This window comes from Nestor notabilis, unplaced genomic scaffold (assembly GCF_000696875.1).
Source record: "Nestor notabilis isolate BGI_N333 unplaced genomic scaffold, ASM69687v1 scaffold1959, whole genome shotgun sequence".
Classification (NCBI taxonomy): Eukaryota; Metazoa; Chordata; class Aves; order Psittaciformes; family Psittacidae; genus Nestor; species Nestor notabilis.
The window spans coordinates 49,554-72,446 of record NW_009942143.1 but is presented as its reverse complement, the minus strand read 5'-3'; the positions used below and the strand labels follow the sequence as shown (position 1 = coordinate 72,446).

Genomic DNA, 22,893 nt, shown 5'->3' with positions numbered 1-22,893 from the left:
GGAAAGAGCTTTGCTAGCATTTAAAGGAGACAGCACCATGGGAGAAGGTGCAGATGTGCTTATTGTTACCTTTTTTGTAAGTACCTGGCAGCATAAGCTGTGTTTCAGAAGAGACTCAGACCAGACTGTCCAGACTGCAGTGGATGGAGAGGGCAAGTTGTATGCTTCTCCAGCTCTTTTTCTTCTTTCTGATATGATTGTATTTCAAACAGTTTATTTCACTAGAAACAAATGTGGAATATTATAATCAATTGCAGTGTTGAAGTTTTATTCTGAGCTACATCTGTCGAATATATTCAACTCTCCTATTGGAAGCCTCCTATTTCAGGACTTGATCTATACTTGGACTTTCATGACTGAGCCTTTTCCAGGAATAACCATTGAAGCCTTCTTTTCTGGAGCCTTTTGATAACAATTTTGGCACTTCAAGCATTCTTTGCAGAAGTATTTTTGAGACATTGTAGAATGTCTACAACTTTAACTGCTAGAATAACCTGTACCATAAATTATTTAAATATTCCTTAAAAATAACAATAAACTCACCAAATTTAAGAGGACAGGAAAGAGAAAAGCGACCAGATTTTATTTTCTTCTAGTTCCATGATATTTAGTGTGCTTATGCCCAAACACAATGCTGTTGTCCTTTCATGTACTAAATGCTGTATCATCCTTTTCTTTTTCACTGTGCTTCTAATACTTTGGTAACCCCCTGGGGACTTAAAAAAAGGGTCATGGGTTCTGAAAGGAGAGAGCTCAGATGCTGCACCTGGGTTTCAGGACTAAGTGCTGGTAGCAGGGAATGGGAATCTGCAGCTGAGCATCTCCAGGAGTAGCTGATTTAATAAATTGCTGATTATAAATATTGTGGAGTACCTTTATGTTCTTAGCTAGAAATTGGTATATGAAAAAATTTCAAGTACAAGTTCATTCTTACTATTCAGCAGCCTCTGTAAAGTAAAATATTTCTTGCAGTTCTTCCTACATATGTTGCCATTTAACTTTGTGTCCTTTTGTTCTGGTCTGTCTAATTACCTCAAGTAGATAATCAAGCTTGATTTTGTAAAAAAACCATAGCTGGTTCAGGCTTGTCATGACTGATTTATTGACTCCCAAGACTGAGGACTTTCAGCCTTAAGACTAAGATCATTTCTGGCTGCGATTCAAGGTGTTAATTCTGAGCTTTCTGGAGCACGTTCCCTGTGTTTTCCCTTCAAAAAGAGCAAACAGCCTGCATTTCTTTTGGCTTTTGGTGGTGGTGACTGAGTGGAATTTAAGATGGAATTAAAATAAAACAAACCCAAACCATCCAATGCAGAAAGTCTGGCATGTAATCACTGTGAGAAAGGTTGTCCTCTTGAAGGCAAGGAGACCATTTTATATGAATGGAAGTTTCTAGCAGTGGGCGTCAGGAGGGAACATACATCTTCACAAAGGATCCCAAGATACATTTTCTTGTAACAAACTGTTTCGACACCACCCAATGGGGTGGCATATGCCTCTGCATGTGTGCATATCTTAGAAATGTAAAGATGCAGTGCTAAGAAAACAAAATTATGGTAGCTAATGGCTCATATACACCATTTGGTGTCCCTTAGGGATTGCCTCTCCCAGTGTTTTACCTCAGCAGTTGAGCTCATTGTCGACATGAGAGCTAAGCATCCTTCTAACTATCCATCCAGGGATTTGTGTTTTCAGTGAAGGGCTTTTTAACTGTAGTTTCCCTAACAGGCAGTTGTGTTCCTACCTCCCTGCCTCCTCTTTCTCCTGATTTCTAGTTTTCCATCGACAAAGAGTCAGCATAGATTCAAGTGCAATCTCTGTAACGGAAAAAATATCTACTAACGGGCATCTCCTAGCTACCTCAAGTAGTTGCAGAGGGATCCCATTATTCTAAGGATTGTGGAACAGAAACATTATCACATGTCTGCATATTCTAGCCACTGTTAGTGTATACTGTAATTCTATTTTCTTATTACTAACAGGGATCAGGTTGTTTGCCTTATCCCAACTCAATTATTTCGCATTTTCTGGTGCAGAATGGCATCAGGCCTCTGTGGGCCATGTTGCACAGGAGCCACATCTCACTAGACTTGATTACATGACCTGTTATTTGTTGCTCTTCCAAGATTTGTTTTATCTGTAGCCTTGAGATACTGTATTTAGTGCCCTATCCACATATGTATATAGTAATCATGAACTAAAGAAGTCCTCCAGAGGACTTTTTTTATTGCTCACCATGCTTTTATGATCGAAAGATGACAACATATCATAGTTTTCTTTTATGGTTGCGTTACAGATTGGAAATACGTGAAAGTCCATGTTACTTGATGGCTGCATATAAATAGAGTTTACAGGTTTGCAAGTACTGCCTGCTCTGCAAACTCATTTGGGAATTTAAAGGGTAACAAACCTGGTTTTGCCCTTGCATCACTAAAATACAGTAGTGAAATGTTGCTGGCCAAATATTGTGGTTGGAGCCTTGATTGTCCCCCCTGGAGTTCCAGAGATGAACATAGAGTAGAGAGTGATCCCAGGGTTAGGCAGAGGGAGCCTCTCTATCAATAATACAGACCAGAATAGGACCCAGTTTCCCTCTTCCGCTTGTACAGGTCTGCAGAGCTAGCAGGAATAAGAGGTTGTAAATTTTTTTTTCCTTCTGTTAGTGAAATAAAGAAAAATGAATCTGACCATAAAATACCAGGCTTCATCTGTCTTTTAGATTAGAAAACACAGAAAACAAACAAGCAGAAAAAGTCTTTTCCATCACATATAATTACCCCCCTTATTTAATTTTCAGGCCCACTCACAGCCTGTGCTGCCACGACCTCAGAGGCTGTGTGCCAATAACAAATAAGGCTCTGCGAGTGCAAAGGGGAGGAGAGGCAGGGTCACAGTGGGCTCCTCAATACACATTTGCCCACAGAGCAAGGAAGCAAGTGCTGTGTGTTTCTAGGAGCAGGCTGTACGCTTGGATTCCTTCCGCAAGAGGCAGATTTGTGAGTAAAAGTTATATTGCTTTTTGGAGCAACTCATGTAGCTGGAAGAATACCCTCTGATGGTCTGAGGTAACAAAGGGACTAAAACTTTAATTATAGCAGACAGTAGAAAAGGCAAATTCAAAGGAAGGAGTAGTTTTGCAGCACATTATAATTTTCTTCCCCTTATTAATCTTTTCATCTGCCACACGCTTACCTATCTATTCCTTTACAGAATAACCACCATGTCACTGCTTCCCTATTAATATTCCCTTCTCTTTTTAAAGGTGCCAACCAGCTTTTTTTTGTCTACCTGACTTTACATATGTAATTAAACTCAAAGGATGTGCTCTCTTCTTGTATTTATCTTGGAAATTCACTGCTTCTTTCCTGACTATACAGGGCCATAAACCTTGTCTTGCTTATGACTTTAGACCATTACAGCTACAGCAATACTATTACAAATGTGTGACATCATTATTCTTAAAGTAGCCCTCCAAATCTAGACCCACAGGATAATAGTCTATTTACAGTTGTAAGGAAAAGATCTCTTGTGTGAGAGGGGTGCTCTTCTTCTAAGAGCAAAACAACAAGTTGAGTGAGTTCTTATACATAGAAGACTTTTTTATTTCTTTATTCTTGTTCTGTACCTCTTAGTCATTAATCTCTTCTATGGAAACTTGTCAAATACTTTCGGAAATTGAAAAAAATATGCTGCTTCTATACTTACTTTTCTTATCATTTATAACTGCAATGTCTTAAAAAAAGCTTCAGCTTCTCTTGTGTGCTCCCTATCTCCTAAATCCCTTTTGCCTCATTCCAAATGGACTATCATTCCATTTCAGTCTGACACATTTTTCATCTTGTCCCTTTTGCACCAGTTTTCTTGTCAATGGCTTTTGTGAAGTTTTCATGTGATGAAACTCTTCAATGTTTTGAGCATGTCTGAACATCCTATCCTTGTGAGTAAATGTGGCTGTTGCTTGTATGCGTAGCCACTCAAAAATATAACAGGTCTTTTCTAATGTGACTTAAGCAAAACAAGACTGTTTTAAGTCACTTCTCTGGTTCAGAGTAAGTTTTCCAGCAAAACTGAGTGCAATATGTAATTCTTTTTAGTTGTTCTTGGTTTAATGAGGTACTGCATTAATTTCCCAGCAGCTTCCTTATAGCAGGGAAGTTATGTACAAGATTCTGCCTCCCTGTTACTAGATGTACAACAAGAGTGCCAAAGAAAGGAGTGTGAAGATAGTAGTTTTCTGTAATAGCTTCTGGAAAGAGATAGGACTCTCCTGTGGTGGATACAGATTACTGTGGATGGGCTGAATCTCTCTATCCAATCTTCCACCTTTTCCATGGGCCATATGAGGAGATGAAAAGGCTTCTGTCTTAAGTGCCATGTTTAGATCTTCTGGTGTGAGTCATGTGAATATATCTGAATCTATAGTGAGGTCCTGGGTTGACATTATCTTCATTTCATCTGAAAGTGGATTTCTACAATAAAATTGCTAGGTTTTTTTCTCGGTGAACAAAGAAATTCCTCACAAAAACGCTCATCATTCCCTGATACTAGGTTAGACCTGGGGTGAAAGTAGACTTGCTTCAGTACTAGAACTGAATTACGGAAAGGGTTCCTGGATTGTGTCATCTCAAAATTGTCATGTTGTTGCAAAACAGTGGGGAAAAAAAAAAAAGAGAAAAAACTGATTTTCTTGGGGTTTGCCTTGCTTTGTAGATTTTGGATTATATCAGCTTTTCAATTAGGAATGTTGCTGTGGCGTTTAGGCCCTTGCAAGCTGTTGTGTTCATGGGAAACTGCAGAAACTGTGCTAAGAAACAGATGGAGGTGAGTTGAGGACGGGTGAGGTTCCTCTCTCAGGAGCTCCTGCTGGACCTGTGTGATGAAGCTAGAGGGAACAGGTATGGGGGTGTGGGAGAAAGCTGGGCTACCAAATCCAGCATGGTGGTTGCTGAGAAGTTGTCAAGAAGGTTTACTTGAAAGGCTGTTGTGAGAGTGAGACTTGCACTTGCTTGTGCAGCTTGTAGGAAAAGCAACTTTTGGGTTCCAAAACTGATATTTTGTGTATTTTGTTAATTAAGAAGTTGGGAATGATTACACATTACATGTTAGCAGTGCTGTAAGAAGAATGTTTTGTGTGCAGGGATAAGCTGAATGTGACTTTAGACACACGCTCCAATGCCATTTCTCCACTAACTACATTTACAATTTAGAGCTATCTATAAGTAGAAGAGCTTACTATGCTGATATTTACTGACAGAAAAACTTTTCAAATCACCTTCCCAGCCAGATGTTCATAAACATAAACAAGAGCATGACAGTTGGTCTCTAAATCAAGTCAAGCATTTAATCATTGTTCTCTTAGGTGGCTCTTGTGTTTAAGACTGTTTAGATAAACACATACATTTACTTAAGATGAACTGTAAAAATAACATCTGGAGATCTTTTTCTCTGAAAGAAAATGCCAAAGGGTCTTATACAGGGATCAAGCACATTTTATAAACTGTGGCTGGGTTTTTGGAATTCAAGCTGAATAAATGTGCTCTCAGCTTTTGAGGGGATCAAGGGCCAGTATTATTTAAATGTTCTTTTTACTTGCGTGGCACTCTGCAGGGAATGTGCTCTCACCAGAGCGTTCTTACATTTCTCATTCTATAATGAGTCTCTGTTTTCATCCTTGCCACCTGGGACACTGGCACTGTCCTGCTAGTAGCAGTGGAGTCACACTGGTGGAACTGGATGCAAAGTGCAGTCCAAAATATTTATTTTAGAATATTCTGCTCTGCAGTAGGCTGCCTTCAAAGGGGAATGTCAAAGGAGGAGTTGCTGGGTGTTTTACATTTTTATCTTTGCTTGTTTCAGTCATCTCCCTTTTATCCCTCTTTTTCTTTTTCAAGATATATGAGATTATGAGATTCTTTCTCCATTGAAGAGGCTACCCTCCCCAGCCCCTATTTTCGTAGAAAATCATGATAATAAGCTGTGGTTTGCTCACCTTCCGAATCAGTGTTACTATGCATTTTAGCTTTGCTGAGTATCAGTTTGGTCACTTTGCTTTTTCATATTCAGTTCACAACATAAAGGAGAATTCTGCTGAAATTTAACAAGCCCTAGGGAAAAAGATTCTGACAAGTGCAGTCAGATTTATAAAGTGGCAGATAAAGTGGGAAAGGCTGTGCATTATTTCTGCCACATTGGGTGTTTTTTGATGGATGGGCTATATCTCATCAGTGATTTGGAATGACATCGATTCATGTTTTGAGGGGTACCAAGACCATGGCTGTTCATGGTAACACAAAACCTATAAACTGGAAATGCTGGAAAAGGTGAGTGCAAAAATAATACACATGAATTTCTGGCCTAGGACCATAGTTATTTTGTAATTAGTTCTCAAGAACACAACCTGTTTCGTAATGTAAGAATGACGTTTAATCTGAGAAACCTGACTGTTTTGAGAATTCTACAAGGCAGCATGGAGCTGTTTAATGCTTAACTGACAACAAAACATAAAGATGCTGGCCATAATTCTACCTGAAGTTGTGTACTTTCCTGTGAAGCTCGGACTTGTACATTCTTGATTTAAATATCTGGAACTACAGTAAGTGATATGAAATGTAAATCTTCACAGTGCTGGAACTCAGAGAATAAAGAAGCCAGTCGGAAACCTCCAAACAGCAAATTTATCAGCTGAGATTTAATTATCTATGCTAGACTTAGAAAGGACCTTTCCTAACCTGGTCCTTCTGTCCCATTTCAGCAGTGCAGAGAAGCTATAAAGCTGCCTAAAATGTGAAAGGCTGAAAATTCACCAGCATGGCGAAGGTGGTTAAGAGCCAGTATTCAATCCCTGAAGACATTCAAGGCCAGGCTGGATGTATTTTGGGCAACCTGACCTCTTTGAAGATGTCCATGCTCATTGCAAAGGGATTGGACTACGTGATCCCTTCTGACCCAAACTATTCTATGATTCTATGGTTACGCAGAGCAGGGCGGCAGAGCATGTGGCCCATTCACAGCCTTCGTTAAGTACACCAGCCCCACAAAACTCAAAATTGTCCTGAGGCCAGCTCAACACAAATCAAAGGACAAAACAGTCACTGGCAGTCCCTGGTGCTAAAGGCCTTTTCTCTAAGCTCCCCTGCATACAGGTGTAGAACATTTGAGAACACCACCCTCACAGCTAAACAAGTTCAGACGGTGCTGACCCCAGTGAATTCAGCAAGCTGAGCTGCATGAGCCACATCAACATTTTAAGCTATCTGCCTCATGCCAAACAAGCTGATGGCACCATCAGTCACCATTCCATCTATCCTCTCCCACCAGCAGCTCCTCAAATGCTCTTTCCTGTGCTCATTGTAGAGCAACATGGTTTGCTGACTGCCCCTGATGGAGGGAAGGGGAAGGGAGGGTGGATGACGTAGTCAGCTCTGCCCTGCTCTCTCTTTGGTCCTGGGGTACCTGCAAGAAGCTGCCTGGTCCTCATTTACTGCTTGAAAATCTTGTTTTATGCCTCCCTGGTGAAATCGGTGTTGTGTGGTGAGCTGGCAGCTGGTTCAGGGCACACTAGATACATCCTGATCATGATGTATCCTATTGCAGATTATAGTCTGAAAAGTTTGGTTCCCTTCAAAACTCCTGTGGAGTAGAGATGTTTCAAATGAAATAGCCAGCAAATGAAATATGCCGAAATGTCAGAACTTTGCAAACCTCTCCTAGGATCAGCATGAAAGGTGCCTTTCCCCATAAATGAGGAGAGAGACAATAATAGCAAAACTTGGGAAAAATCTGCTTGCTGGCTCTGTTGCTCTCTGTGTTCAGTTGCTGGAAAAAATCACAGGCAGAACATATGGGGCAAGACTCAATTAGCTGCTCCAGACCTGACAGGCTTTAGGAGAATCAAGCTGCTCAGACAATGTTCTGATTTAACCACTCTGATACTCTGATCTCAGTGAGTGTCACAAGGTTAGATTCGTCCTTGCTGGCTAAGCTGGAAACTTTGCAGATTGAAGGCGAAAAAGAGGACAGAAGTAGAAGGCAACTTTGGGTTTCAAGTTATAAAAAATTGGAACAAATCATTTCAAAGGTTGACAATAGCTGAGATCTTTCTGCTTTAACTCTTTCCTTGGTTGCCAAGCGGAGGCGCAAACATAATCCAGCACATTCATGGAAGATGTAATCTTATGTGATTTCAGCTATTAAGGCCAAAAATAGATCTATTTTTCAGAGTGTGAGTGAATATCATTTTATTGAAAGGCATAATTTGCCTGAATATTCAGGTAGAATTTAAAGAAAATGGGAAATATCACTGCTACAATGTGAAGGCTTTTCACCTCTGAAACATTGCATCCTCCCTCCAAAGTCTGGAGGGGCTAAACTGCCAAGACAGAACATTGCATTTTTTAACATTAAAAAAAACACATACTTTTCTCTGGCTCTGTTTGTCCAGCAATTACATTGTTCGGACTGATATTTTCCAGAGTATTCCAGCCTCAGGCAGATATTCGACATTTAAGATTTCAGTCCAAACTGTTCATGATTGGCAAAGCTAAAAGCAACTGGCAACAGCATGTTGTAATAGGAAGTGTCAGATGATTTTAATAATAGATGACCTTAGCAGCCCTGCCTCCTGTTTTATCATTTTGAACACTTTTGTTGTCTACGATGTATTTGTGTGTGTGGTACTGTCTGCATTTCTTTATTTATGTTTTGATACTGAAAAGGTCTTCCTTCAGTTAAGTTTTACATAACATGGAGTTTCATGGGAGTAATTGCTTGTTTCAATTAAGAAGCATTTCCACTTACCTGTTCTTCATTTTCAACCTCCTTATTTATTTCACTAAATGCTTTCCAATTTTGTATCGTGGAGCAGAGTCCTCAGAACCTGTCCACCTACCCCCTCTGTAAAATTCCTGAGCTTTATAATGCTCCTACACAACTGCCTCTTCTCCCCAGTGGGCAATCTGAGGCTTTTTCAGCAGTGATTCCTATGTGCTACTTTATAATGTTCCTGGTGATACTCATTGTCCTATTTTTGCTGTGCTTTTATATTCCTTGGAGAGGATGGGGTGACTAATTCAGAACATGGTATACCAGGTGAGAGTCTGGCTTTTCTAAGAGGTTTACAGTATTTTTTCCCATACTTCTTCCTCTTGTCCCTTACCCAGGCTAACCTTTAATTGGTTTCCCTGGCCCCTTCAATGCAGTGCCAGCTGCCAGATCTTTACTGCATGAGCCATTCAATTGATCTTCTGCAAAGAGCCTCATTTAGGATTCGTTCTAGCCCATAAATGTTACAAAGAAATGCATTTTCCCTAAAAATTTTATGAAGAATCAATATAATTTGAGACAACGTCTGTCTGACATAGCTTTAATTTGAAAAAAAAAAAAAAGGGAATACTTCTTGATATAATGAATGTCTCTTCTGTTCATAGTGTTTATAAACCTGCATCTCACTTAAAGCATTGTCAAAGAGAGTCACAAGTAGAGTGTTCTGATAATAAATTGTAAATACCAAAAAGGCTAATTTCATTTCTGAATGATGGGGTTGGTTCTGTGTGTGAGTGTGTGTGACATTGCTATGCCTGTAGTTCACTGCTCTGAAATATTAGCAGGTGAACATTTGATGTAGGCTGCCAGAAATTACAGATTAAATTTTCAAGATGCAAGAGTTTTAAGTTACAAGTTTTGCCCACAACCACTAGTATAATCTAAATTAAAATGTGTTATGCACAAGAGATACAAAGCCTGGATTCTTTCTTAATTGGGATACAAGGTGAACTAATTCTGTGCACACAGTGTCACATTCCACTTCCTGAAGTATGCTGTTCGTTTATAAAGACTCCTGATTTCTTTTCAAACAAAATCTTTTCCCTGTTAAACTGGATAATGAAATATGACATTGTCAGGATGTCAGCAAGATTGCTGTTTTTTAAGAACCCTTTTTTTTCCTATGTTGACAGACAGCCAAGAGCAATGCCTGTATTTTAAACTATTTTAGAGGTACGGAGATACAAGTATTCTTGGAGAGATTCCTTCTTCCTCCTGAAAGCATTTCTCATCTTTTTAGTCCCTTTTTTGGTGAAGAACATGATGAGAGGTTTGTGTTTGTTAGGAAATAAAAGCTATGTCATAATGAACTCCTTGACAAGACACAAGAGCTTTATACAAATGTTCTAAGATTATTTTCTTTCCTGGTTGATTTGGAAGTTTCTTTTTTACCCATCTTATTTTCATTTCTTTTCTTGAAGACTTCAGGCAGTGCTGTGATTGGGCTAGCTAATGGCTGCCCAGAGAGCCCCAGCTGTTTAATATTTGGCACGGTGTTCTCCACATGCTCAGTGTTGGTTTATTATTAGTTGAGACATGCATTTCCCCTTGCTGTAAGAGACAGCAGAGATGGAAGGAGTCACTGGGGGCCACAATCATTAACCCAGTTCTGTGCACAGGTCCCAGAGTAACTTAAAAGAAGCTCAGGAATATTTAACCCATCCCGGCTGGCTGCCCCAGGGCTATTTGCCAAATCAAGGTTTATTAGTCCGCACCGTTCCATTGGTAATGGCTCTGGTACTGAGGCCCTGGGGAGGGAGGCCTGCAAAGCAGCTGGCTACTCTGGCATCTCTGGATGCTGCTGACCTTCCTTGTACTAGAGATAAGCCCAGATGGTGAAGAGAAGTGTTTTCTGCTCTGTGGGAGATGCAAAAGAAGTGGAGATGAACAGGAAAAGCTAGTCACAATGTTATAATTATCGTACTTCTGCTGGAAAACTTTACATTTGTGACCCAGATGTCAAAGGATGCAGAAGTGTCTGTTGAAAGTCTGAAATAGCAGCTTTCAGACATATGGACTACTATTACTTACCTTAGCATAACACACACTCTCCTAACACTGTTTTAATGTCAATCCTCTTCTAAATTGGTCAATGGAATAATAACTGTTCTCATATAGTGTGTTGAAGAAGGGGAATTGTTTTATTATGAAGTTAGTGGTATCCCATTTGGGATTTATCTACCAGCCATGAAGAGCACTCCAGTTACTACCATTGCTGGCCATTTGACCATTATGTATGGCTGCCTAAAATAGGCACTTCAGAGAGCTGAGAGGGCCCTTGTGCTTATATCATCAGGATCTTAAAACAATCAGTCAGATTTGTAGATGCAAAGGGAAGCTGAAACATTATCTTGAATTGCAGCCAATGCATCAGGAAATTTTCAAACCCTGTGAAATTAGAGAAGGGGAAAGGTGGTCAAAGGAAGCCTTAGCCTAACGAAGAGATGTTTCAGAAACTATCATTATAAATTCTTTTACCTCAAGCACAGTATTACATTCATGAACTTACCAGCTGCAGATGAAGACAATGCTAACACGTGGAAGCTTGTAACTTATGTTTATTGATTCTTTTCTATTTATTTGTTTGTGTTTGAGAACACAGGTCAAATCACAGATGTAACAATGGAAAGAGAAATGGTTTCCTCAGTACTTTGGCTCATACTTTGGATGATACTTTCCATTCCCTTGGTTTATCTGACTTTAATCCCATACTACTCTATGCAAAATGCTTATTCTGTAAGTCACTTGCTGTGTCTGATTTTACATCTTTTGTCATCTATGTTCGTGCACAAGCTCTCTCATTAGCACAGCACACTCTTCTTCCCCACATGGTTACCAAACTTCAGGCCATACCTGGCTGAGACTCCTGTGAACTCACAAACCTTTCTGGTTTGGATAGAGAGATGCTGCTCATGTCCTGAGCCTGCCATTAGCTAAGATACCTGCTTCTGTAAAGCATCTCAGTGGTTTCTCATGGTCCTGAAGAGCTCTGGTAACTAACTCATTGTATTTGCAGTGAGAGCTAAGAACAAAGGAATTCTTTAGATTTGCTGAGGTGCTAGATGGCTTTTAAAGCTAAAATCTAACAAAATAGCTTTGTCATAGTGCACTGGAGTTTAATTAAGACAGCTATTTTTATGGACAGTCAGGAGCATTACTTGTTGCTATTAACTCTGGTCTCTTTTCAGATCATGTTTTATGTAGCATAGTATTTCTCAAGATAGGATTCTTAGTTAATTCTTAACCAATAAACAGTTTATTAATTCACCAAGTACCGCTTTATTACATACTCAGCAGTTAGTTAATCAAATTCAAATCCAACAGGTATTCTGCCCATGCACAGAGCATTCAAATATTGTCCTACAAGTTACTGCCATAAACTGTATGGAGGTCACACAGTTCGAGTAGAGGATAATGCAAAATAGCAAGATTTCTTAATACATTAATTTATAGGCAGGAAATCTTTACTACATCTAGTATACTTACCCTCCTTCCAGTACTCTGAAGGGTAAAGGTAAAATTATTTTAAGAATTTGGACCCTGCTACTTAAATTTAAAGTGAAAGAAACTAGGAAAATAGTACAAGGAACAATTATTTAACATTATAGTTCAGGTCTCTTGTATGCCTCTTTGTTCAGGCATTTAAAAGAGAAGCAAGCACATAGAGCAACTCGGTTAAGAGTTTGAAATATCATCACTCAAGATTTTCCAGCTGATTTCACAGGACAACTTCCTGTCATCTCCAGTAATGACACCAAGAGAAATACATCCCATGCAATAAAGCTCATTGTTTTTTTTTCATCCAAAAATAAACCTGAACGAGGCAGAGAACTCCCTCTAGCTTAGGAAGCCCCTGAGCTGCAGAGTGTTTGAGACTGGGAGATCATTATATGGAGGTTTCACTTCAGGATTGTCCTGTTCTGGTACTAAACAAAATTTGCAGTTAGAGGCAGATTTCTGGGCTAGAGGGCTAGAAGGATCTTTCAGTATAACAAAGCCCAGTTTCTCTTACGTTTCTACAAGAACTTGCCCATGCAGTGATACGACTTTTTGTACTGTACAGCTTCTTTCCAGTTTGGGCATGGCTGTTATTACTCCTGTGACCCTGTAAAGGCAAGGAGAGTGTTTGTATGCATTCCACAGATTGAAGGATCCACATGGTACTCCAGTTTAATAGCCAGAACGTCTTTCACGATGCATGAGAAAAATGATTCCCTTTTGTTTTCATTTGGGAAATGTTTGAGGGAATGTCTGAATTTCATTCTGCCCCCCACGCCCCCATTTTCTCTGAGGCCACATTAATATCCGGAAGATGGTATTTTACCAGCTTTTAAACATTGAGGCTTTTTGTGTTTCATTTGTGACAAGGGTTATATTTCAGTATTAGCCTGCCTTGGGAATTGAATTTTTTCCAATTTCTCCAACTTCTTTCCAGTATTCATTTACATCTTATGAGCTTATATCCTTCAATAACATTTTTTTTTTCTCTTTGTGCCTGTTCAAATGCCTCTCAAATTTCTGGAATACAGCACTTCTGTAGATAGCAAGCACATAAGAATTTATTAATAGTTCCTAGGCCATATGATCAAGTTTTATTTATTTCTTTTCTCATCTTCTAGAGCTTTGAGGTGAAAGCTGATCTCGATGATCTTGTTTTCAAGGAACATAGCAAAGTCTTACTTTAGGAAGAGGTTCATTAGACAAACATCATACAGCTTCCAGTGGAGGGAGCTTAGAGAGACTGCTTCATTTGGCTAAGGTTAGCCTTACTGAACAGCCCACCATGATGAGTCCAAAACTGGAGGAATCAAATAAAGAAATGCAAAAATGGGAGAGGGTTGACCCAATCAGTGTATAGTGAGTGTACAAAGATTTTTGAAAGTCAGGAAATAACAGCCATGCACATTTTACATTGTATAAGCAATGTATTACATTGCATCTTGTATATTGGTTAGTCCCATATTTTTAAAAACCAGCTTTGCAGCTATTAACTGGGGATCAGGTGACAGTGTGCAGAATGTGCAGTCTTGTTATTTTCTCCACAATGAACCTGTGACTGACCCCATACAAGGAAGTGATTTATTCATGAGGAGATGGAAGAAGCCCGTTATTCCTGTTGCATGGCATGGTTTTTAAGCAACAGGGACTTTGGGAAGGTCAGAAGTCTGGACAGCATGAGGTGCTATAAACTCATGAAACCTTCAAAATCCAGGCACAGGCTGTCGAAACAGCCTGTGGACAAAGCATGGACCTGTGACACGGAAGTTCCAGGCAATAATGTTGTCTGTTCAGCTTTCCCTCTCCTTCATCTCCTTTCCTGCATTTCTCTTGATTTTTCTCTTTACCTTTTTCCTTCTTTCCTATTTTTCTGCTTTTTTCCTCTTTCAGTTTTCACCTCCACAAGTTTCCGCTACAATGGCAATGGGGTTTTACACATGGAAGAGCAGCTGATTGTGGATGGAGACTAAGATTAGTCAATTTTTTCTGACTTAGCTTCTTACACACGCAGCTGTCAGATGTGAAAAACTGACAAACCGTCATCAGGCTCCCTCAGCATCAAGTCCTGAGTTTTCCAGCTCATTCTGAAGCTTGCCTGACAGGTACTTCTTTGCAGAGCTGTTCTACGGCGAAACTAAATAGATTCACCATGAGCAGGTAGTGTCCGAGACCCCTTTGAGGTCAAAATGGCACTGTTGGCTATCTATAAGCAGAAAGAGTAATAGAACTAACATTACAGTGTCATTGTAGATTCTTTACACAACAACACTGAAGCTGAATCTTGGGAGGAGAGTGGCATCTATTGTGGTAACACTTCATATTTTTATTATTTGCTATTCTCTCCTATTATTTGCATTGCATTGGAAGCTCTAAACAAGATTGAGGTCCTATTGTGCCAAGTAGTGCAGCAATAAAGAATGAACCAGGAGTGATTCACCCCATGATTTGCTTGTAGAAAGAGAAGGTGATTTTCTTTAATTTAGTCTTTGTCATGTATATTGCTCTAAATATAGTGTTTGCTGTGTGATTTTGTGAGCAAGGATCAAGAGGAGACCAGATTTGCTTCTAGTGCTTTCAGCTACAGCATAGCCAGCTCTGAGGAATAGCATCTAAGGTTTTGGGATTGTGTGCTGTGAACTATGTGCAGACACAGAGCTTCCTTTAAAAAGGCAAAAGTACAATAATACAGCCCTTAAACTTTGTTAGTGATATATATCTCAAAGAGGTAATTTTCAAGTGGCAAGGGTTTTGATTATGCTACAAGAGCTTTGTTTATGAAGTGGGTCTGGCAGACACTGTAGTGTTCATATAAATTATTACTCAGTTTATTATTAATTTAAACATTCATTGAGATTCCCCCTCACCTCCTGTTTTTGTCAAAATTTCCTTAGAGACTTGTTTTTGCTACAGTCCAGGCTCTGTTTCACAGAATATAGCTCTTGCTGAATGGTATTAAGATGGATCCCTGGCCAACTGAAAAAACTGGTGATGAAGGAGGTGATTTCCTGCCCCTCCTTCATTCACTTCGTTCCACTCCTCCGAATATAAACACATATACAGGCACACACACACAGACACACACACATGCATGTTGATGCTATGTGCCTTACTCCTGTTGTGCATGAGTCCTGTGCCCACACAGAGCTTCATCAGTTGGGTTTGTACAGTGCTTATTTAAAGCACCTGCCCATGTCTTTAACATTTAGTTCTTCAGAAATTCAGGGCTAGATGAGCACCTTGCAAAGACATCTCTGCCCTTGCAGTTACCTTCTCATGATTTTAAAAGGGGCCTCAGTCAGAGGTTCTATAACCATATTCCTTTGTAGCAGATCTGCAGAGGCAAAGATCACATGCCAAACAGATGGTGAAATATAAAAGCAGAAATAAAATCTGTAGTCATGTGGATAAGGTGAGTAAGGAACAGCTTTCATAATTTCTCAGGACGAAAGAACTAGAAGGTGTGCTTGAAACTGCCAAATACCTTGTTTTGCCAAAGCAAAGGAAGCATATTTCCCCACTCTGTTACTACCCTTATACCAGCACACTGTGAAAGCCAGAGATATAAACAGATTCCAACAGGTTCAAAATATAAATAGGTGCACAGCAGGATTAGTGAAAAAGTATAAATCAAGTCATGTGGAATAGGTGCCTGCTAGACAAGCTCATTCAGCTGTGATCTCTACCATGGGCAATATGTAAGCACTCAATGTATACAAGCTAAAAATAGTTTGGTCTTTACCTGCCTATTTTTTAATCTGATGCCCTGGGAATCACTGGCCACTGTCAAATGGTCCTTGCTCTGAGGCAGGATGATAGCTGTCAGACTTCCTCCCTGTCTTTGTTTATTGGAATGTGTCTGGAAGTTTACTATATAATCCAGCATCTATTTTAGAAACAGAGAAATCTAGAAGTTTAATGACATCTGAAACTGGACAAGGAAATGTACTGGAAGATGCTGGTGGCTGACACACTGCTCTGTTCCAAGGTGTGGCTCTTCGAGGTTGATAGCAGTGCTGCACAACGGGGCTTCTCCTGTGGTCAATACCAAATTAAATTGGCACATCTCCTTGGAACATCAGTGATTTGGTGCCCTACTGTCACTCCCACTTTAGTCTTTTGTTTTTTTCCAGTGAGGAAGGCTTGTTACATTGAGAGAAGTCCTTTAATACTGACCAAATGAGTAATTTCCACCAAAACTTCCTGAAGCCCAGAAGATGATAAGATTTGAATGACCAGGGAAACCAGTGATCCAACTTTGATCTGTAGTTTACAGCTGAATATTCATTCTTAATTGCTGATACAGAAAAAAGGAGACCAACATGAGGATAAAGACACTGGCAGACTGTAGAGTTTTGAGGGAGAATTTTAGATAAAAATGCAATATTTTTTGAATAATAAAACCCTTTTTCATCTTCTAATAAGGTACTTCCTTCATTTCAGAGGAAAAAAAACCCACTAACTAGTCTTTCTCTGCTACTGCCAAGTAATACATATACACATATATACGTATATATGTATATACGTATATACGTATATACATATATACGTATATATGTATATATATGTATTTGTTTTAAGGGAGGCAGACACTGCATTAGATTTGCCTTTTTTTCAGGAAAGCTTAAATCTCAACTTTTAGAAATCAACTCTGTCTTTAGTCTCAAAATACTCAGCAATGGTGTTCCAGAAGTACACGATCAAATCTCTAGTCTTGGGAAGCTTTTCTTTTTTCCTCCACAGAAAACAAAGTTTAACAAGCATCTTTCTTACTACATTTATTACTGTCTCTGTCCTAATCCTTGCAGTGCATTTTGGTAGGCAACTCCATTCCTGGAACCAGATCTTTTTTTATCTTACAACTTTAGCAAAAACTAGACTTTTTTTCTTAGGTGTAAAGTTATGACTCCCAGCAGGGGGAGTGGACTGGATGACCTTTGAAGGTCCCTTCCAACCCAAACTATTCCATGACTCTATGGCAACTCTAAGCTATTTTGCACTCAGATCATTATTTTCAGCACTCACAATCTCCCTTTGTGTTCAGCCAGCAGGTCTGAGCCACATGGCTGACAATGTCCATGGTGGAAATCTTCCATGCATGCAAGCAGGGACACACAAACAAATCTGTGTTTGCACACATGGGTGTTCTTATGCGTCCAACAGAAACAAAACTTGGCAGCTGTCGTAAAACACCACAGGAACAATGGGCAATTGCAGGCAAAACAAGTGACATACCCAAAGTCTAATCCTGAGACTTATAGAGGGGATTATACTCTTAAAAAATAATATTGAGCAGATATATAACTTGTAGTAAGGGCTTGTGGAAATGTGGCGTTAACTTAGTATTGGTGGTGGAGTGCAATCCCAAAAGCACAGTTGGCAGAAGTATACATTCATTTTATTTGGGCAGAGCAATAACATAATGAAACCAGGAGGTGATTCAGACAGCAACTGTCGCCAAAGAAGGAAGGAAGAATGCTTCTCAAAAATTGTGTGGCTCTTTTTATGGATGACAAAGTTGCTCTTATACCCCCAAAATGGAGACTAATAAAAGCAACTGTTTTATACTACATACTGTGTTAGAATATCCTTAAAAGGATTTTATTGTTCTATTTTTCCAGACTCAAAGACTTAACATTAAATGTTTCATTCTTCCTATATTCTACTTGAAAGAAAAAGCTTTAAAAACTACTCCAAGTGTTTAAGAAGATTTTTCTTCTTGCCTCTCTGACTGCCAATTCCAGATATTTGTTCTTCAAAGGTTTTCATTGTTCTCCATCATGCCAATTTCTACTTATATGAAAGAGGAATTAACTATTTTTGCCAAATTTAGGCAGAACATGGACTTGAAATATTGATGTTCAGTGCTTTTGCTTTCTTGTATAAATGTGTGAATATTTAAGGCTTACGTGCAATATCCACAGGGACTTTAACTTGAACAACATGTGCTTTTCAGTTCTTAAAGTTCTTTATCATTTCTGATTACTTTTCATTTTAATGATTTAATTTAGTAATTATTTATTAACATTTTTCAAACGTAAACTTTCTCTCTTCTGCCAAGTTGGTTTTTATAATTCCAGGAGATCATAAACCCTTACCTAGCTGCATAAATAATGCTATGATCACTGAAAGCATAAAATATTACTGTTTTAACTCTGCAGATGTGTACTATATAGATTTAATATATCTATGTATTTACTGTAGCATATTCATGTTTACTACATCTTAATAATCATATATACAAATGGATCTGTTAAAAGAACATGTGTAGGATGGGTTGATTCCCATTTTTTGTAATCCTGCATAACTCAATCAGTGTCTTTGATTCTGAAGACAAACAAATTTACCAGTAAGTTCAACAGAAGTTGTCTCCAGCTCTAACTCTGGTGTCCTGGTCCTGCTCCAAATAGGCATTATGCCAGGACGTGGAGCAGACTGCAGTGGTGGTACTGATGGATGATCATCCCCTGTCCCTAGACAACAGTTATATATCTGACTTCTATTATTCCACCACTGGGTAGCTTTAATATGGTTAAACTTGGGACTTTTCTGGATCCTATCACAGATGTGGCAAATTTATTGACTTTCCCTTACAGTGACTTTATCAGTTTCTTTTTCTCCACACCTCAGAGTCCAGAAAAGTATTTCCTTTGGACATCCCATCTGTAGGCTTTCTTCTTGGTTTGTCAGCAACATGCAGGTGGTACGCATCAGCTTCTCTGTAGATGCAAGCACCACCAGTCTCTTCAGGGATCTGAACAAGATCTTGGCTGTTCAAGAAATCCAGCTGAATTTTCCATCACTGCAATGCATAGCAATAGTTTCTAGTGTTCAGAGACTAATTTTCATTTCCAGGATGCTCTACAAATGGTACCTGTGCATCTTCTCAGTGCCATGTGATGTATGAAAGCATTTCATTCTCCGATTAGCACATTGGGGAACTGAAGCAACTTAATCAGGAGAACAGAGAAAGTAAACATGGTCCTGGATAAAAGTTGTTCATGCCTTCAGTAGTCTTGCTATTAACGTTAGCAGGGTTTAGATTAGTGCCTGCAAGACATGGAATTAGAGTCCAAGAATTATTGACTGAGTCCTTTTCAATATACCTAAACACAGTCACCTTTTGGAGGCATGGAGTCGTGGCACACCTAGAAGGATATTTCATGCACGTTGACCCCCAGCGCTCTGCTCATGCTCTTGTGGATTGATTCCAGTTGTAAAACAAAATGATGGCAAGGTCATGTATTTAACACAAGCAAAATTACTTAGAAAGTCACATTTCCTTGGATGTGCTAGCAATTACTGTCAAACAATTTTCTCTCCCTTAAACCACAAACCTGCTTTGATTGGCATACAACCTTGTATTGGCTCCCCCTCCCAGCTCCTTTCAAGGCCATTTTCATGGTGTCTGTGGACATGAGTTTCATTGTTGCTGTCTCACTTAGTTTTGTTTTTCTCTCTGTACACCACTGCCAAAGGAATATTCAGAAAACTAGCTTATTTGAACCTGCTATCTTTGCTTTGGGTGAAAGCATGTGTCTATGATTTAGGCAGAATTTGATGTTTCAGTCCACTGCTTCTGTAGAGAAATTAAAATGTATCTAGTAGTTGTTTTAAAGAGAATGGCAATGGTTAAAAAGAACTCACAGCATTCGCCAGATGACGATGTTCATCCTTGGCTGTCACATGGGCCTGAAAGAGAATTTGGCCTTCTGCCCATTTTCTTGTGCATTTCCACTTGCTCCATCCTTGCCTCAGAATGCTGTGGGTCTATCATGGATACTGGATTTAATAGGAAATTTCATATCTGGCTAGGACTGTAGCTGATCCTACATTTGTCCAGAGGGAGGAACGAGATGCCTCCCTTGGCATCTCTCTAGTGCCAGTTTTCCCTGATCCTAGGGGAGGACTGGAACAACACAGTGCGTTGAGTGCTATTGTGGTGCTGCGGGGCTCTGCGGGCCGCTCTAGCAGCGAGTAGTAATGATGGACTTCCACCCACAGCAGGAGAGTGCTGCATAGAATGGCCTGCTGTGACTGTCTGAAGTCTGACTTTAAAAAATGAGATCAAGCAAATAAGCATAGCCTAAGGACTTCTTTGAATTGTGTGTTGCCCTTTCGCCTCTGACTTTATCTTCCAGCCTTTGCTAACCATGAATATTTAATATGGCCACCACTGCATCTTGTGGAATAAATGACAGGCTCTGATTTTCAAAGCTTAATCTGAAAAGCAATGCATATATATCAATACTGGAAAAAAAGCATCACATCCAGAGCAAATCATTTTTCATAAGCCCACTTATTAAAAAAAAGTAATGTAATATCATGAGTTTTCATTAATACTAGTCTTCAATAAGCCTAAAGCAAATCCTTGCTTGCTGTGTGCTTGCTACGCTTGTTGTACAGAACTGCCTGAAAGTGATGAAGGTTCAGTCAGTGTGTGGAGAGCAGGGAGCATGCGGCTGAGAGAGATACAAGCTCTATTTGAATAGAGGTTCTCAATCCTCAGTTGTCTTTCCTGGAGAAGATGATTATGGACGTTTTACAGGAATAATAATGCTAATTTTCAGCCCCCACAGAGTGCTTTACACCTGCAGAGTGCTATAAAAATGTGAGCTGGTCCTCGCCCGTAAGTGACTATTATTGCACCTGTTTTGCAGATGCAGAAGCTAAGACAGAGAAAGGTCAGTGGGCTGACCCAGGGTCACATAGGTTCTCAGCAGCAGATTTAGAATGAAGGAACAGGCCTTTCTGGTCACATTGATCATGCTGCCATGTAGCAAATATAATTCAAATTTTATATATATATATAATCCTAGAAAAGAAGTTTTTTCCTCTTTGCTTCTTCAAAACAAACATGCTCCCAAGCTACCAAACCCCACGTTTACATGTATCATTAAATGCTTTCCAGTTGCTAGCCAGAAAACTCAGCAGAAAACCTGTAGAGCACCAAAGTAACTCTTCTTTTAAATAATTGATGATGCCAAATAGCAGCAGTGTTATGCCAACAAAGAAATCGGTCTCTCAAAATATTTTATTCATTATGCCTCAAGAAACCCAAAGCCTTGTTTTTAATGAAAGCAGTTTTCAGAAGTTGGCTCTCAGTTCATCTGAAACATCTGCTTATTACAATTCTTGGTGTTAGAGCACTGGTGCTCCCTAGTAAATTTTTCAGCTTTAAATATTACGTATGGAAGTCTTGGCAAAGAGATCAGGAAGGAGAAAGAGTAACGTTTGCCAAATGCGCATTTTACTTTATGGGGATGTAGTGCTATATTTTAATAATACATGTGTTGAAGAGAATCTACTAATCCGATTAAGTAACAGGACAAGAAGGAATTAATTCCAAGGTTCAAAAAGTCCCCATTCTATTCAGCTGAAACTTCATATTCCAGGGTAAAATGGTTAGAAGTCTTGGCTAAGTGCACTGCTATAAACCAGCCAGAAAGAGATCTTTCTCTGTACTGTTCGTAAATCAAGGTCACTTATGTGGGAAGGCTATGTTGTGATAAATTTGTCTGACAATTAGATGAGGAGGGCATATCAATGTTAAATTATATTCTTTATACACTCTAGTCAAGATGTAAACACCATGGTAGCATTACGAAACAGAAAATTGCATTCCAGACAACAACAGATATTCCTGGTGCATGTTTTTACGCTTTAATGTGCTGTGTTTTACTCAGTCATATTAGTATTTTAAATTATGTAACATTCCCTTCTTTGTATGTAGTTGGGCTTTTTTCACTAAAAATGCACCTGCGTCTCCTTTTCTCCTTTTTCTCTGACTTTTCTCTTTTCCATTTTTCCTTTTCCTTCTCCTTTTTTTTGATGCTGGGGGTAAAAAAAAAAAAAAAAAAAATGCCCAAAGCAAAACTGTCTATGCAAGAAAATGTTAACAAGTAGTTTCAAGATTTATAAGCCAGGATTTTATGTTATATATTTACAGATTCAATCTGCGTACCAGGCTTTGATCCAAGCCTTAGCATGATGACTGGAATCACTCCGATTAACCCAATGATACCAGGCATGGGGTTAGTGCCACCACCACCACCAACAGATGTGCCTGTAGTCAAAGAAATAATTCACTGCAAAAGCTGCACTCTCTTCCCTCCAAACCCAAGTAAGTGGATCTGATGAAAGAATGATATTTTCCTAAATACATCACATGAAATACTTTTTGTCTAATAAAAAATACGAGTTTTAAATAAAGTGTAGGCAAGTATGGTGTTTCCTTTTAAGATCTACTCTGTGTGCAAAGCGTGGTATGGTATTAGCATACTTACTCATTTCTGTAAGGTCATGTTAAAAAAACCTACGCGGTTTGTACAACAAAGGAAAATAATTACATAAACAAAGCTAACAAAGCCTGAAGATCTACACTTCTCATAGTAGAAATCAGTCTTTCCTATAGATAAGAATGTCACAAAATATAATGGTTATATGATGCTTATCATCTCCATTTCACTGCGGGCTCCCCTTCAGGTGCCCACAGGGAGATGGAACCAGTCTGGGCTCGTGTTCCTGAACATAGCACCTTGCACCCAAATGCTGGCTAGCTGTGGTCTCTCCCTGGGA

At 39.3% G+C, this 22,893-nt stretch overlaps 1 protein-coding gene across 1 annotated transcript in view; it reads left to right on the top strand.

Annotated features, from left to right (window-relative positions):
• The window catches only part of LOC104410937 (ecto-NOX disulfide-thiol exchanger 1), a gene marked incomplete at its 3' end in the record, with an annotated part of 87,383 nt that overhangs the window by 25,868 nt on the left and 38,622 nt on the right, over positions 1–22,893 (top strand). Inside the window, exon 4 of the mRNA XM_010021240.1 lies at positions 22,265–22,438. Within this exon, the coding sequence (XP_010019542.1) occupies positions 22,265–22,438 (174 nt within the window). The remainder of the gene's footprint in view (positions 1–22,264; positions 22,439–22,893) is intronic.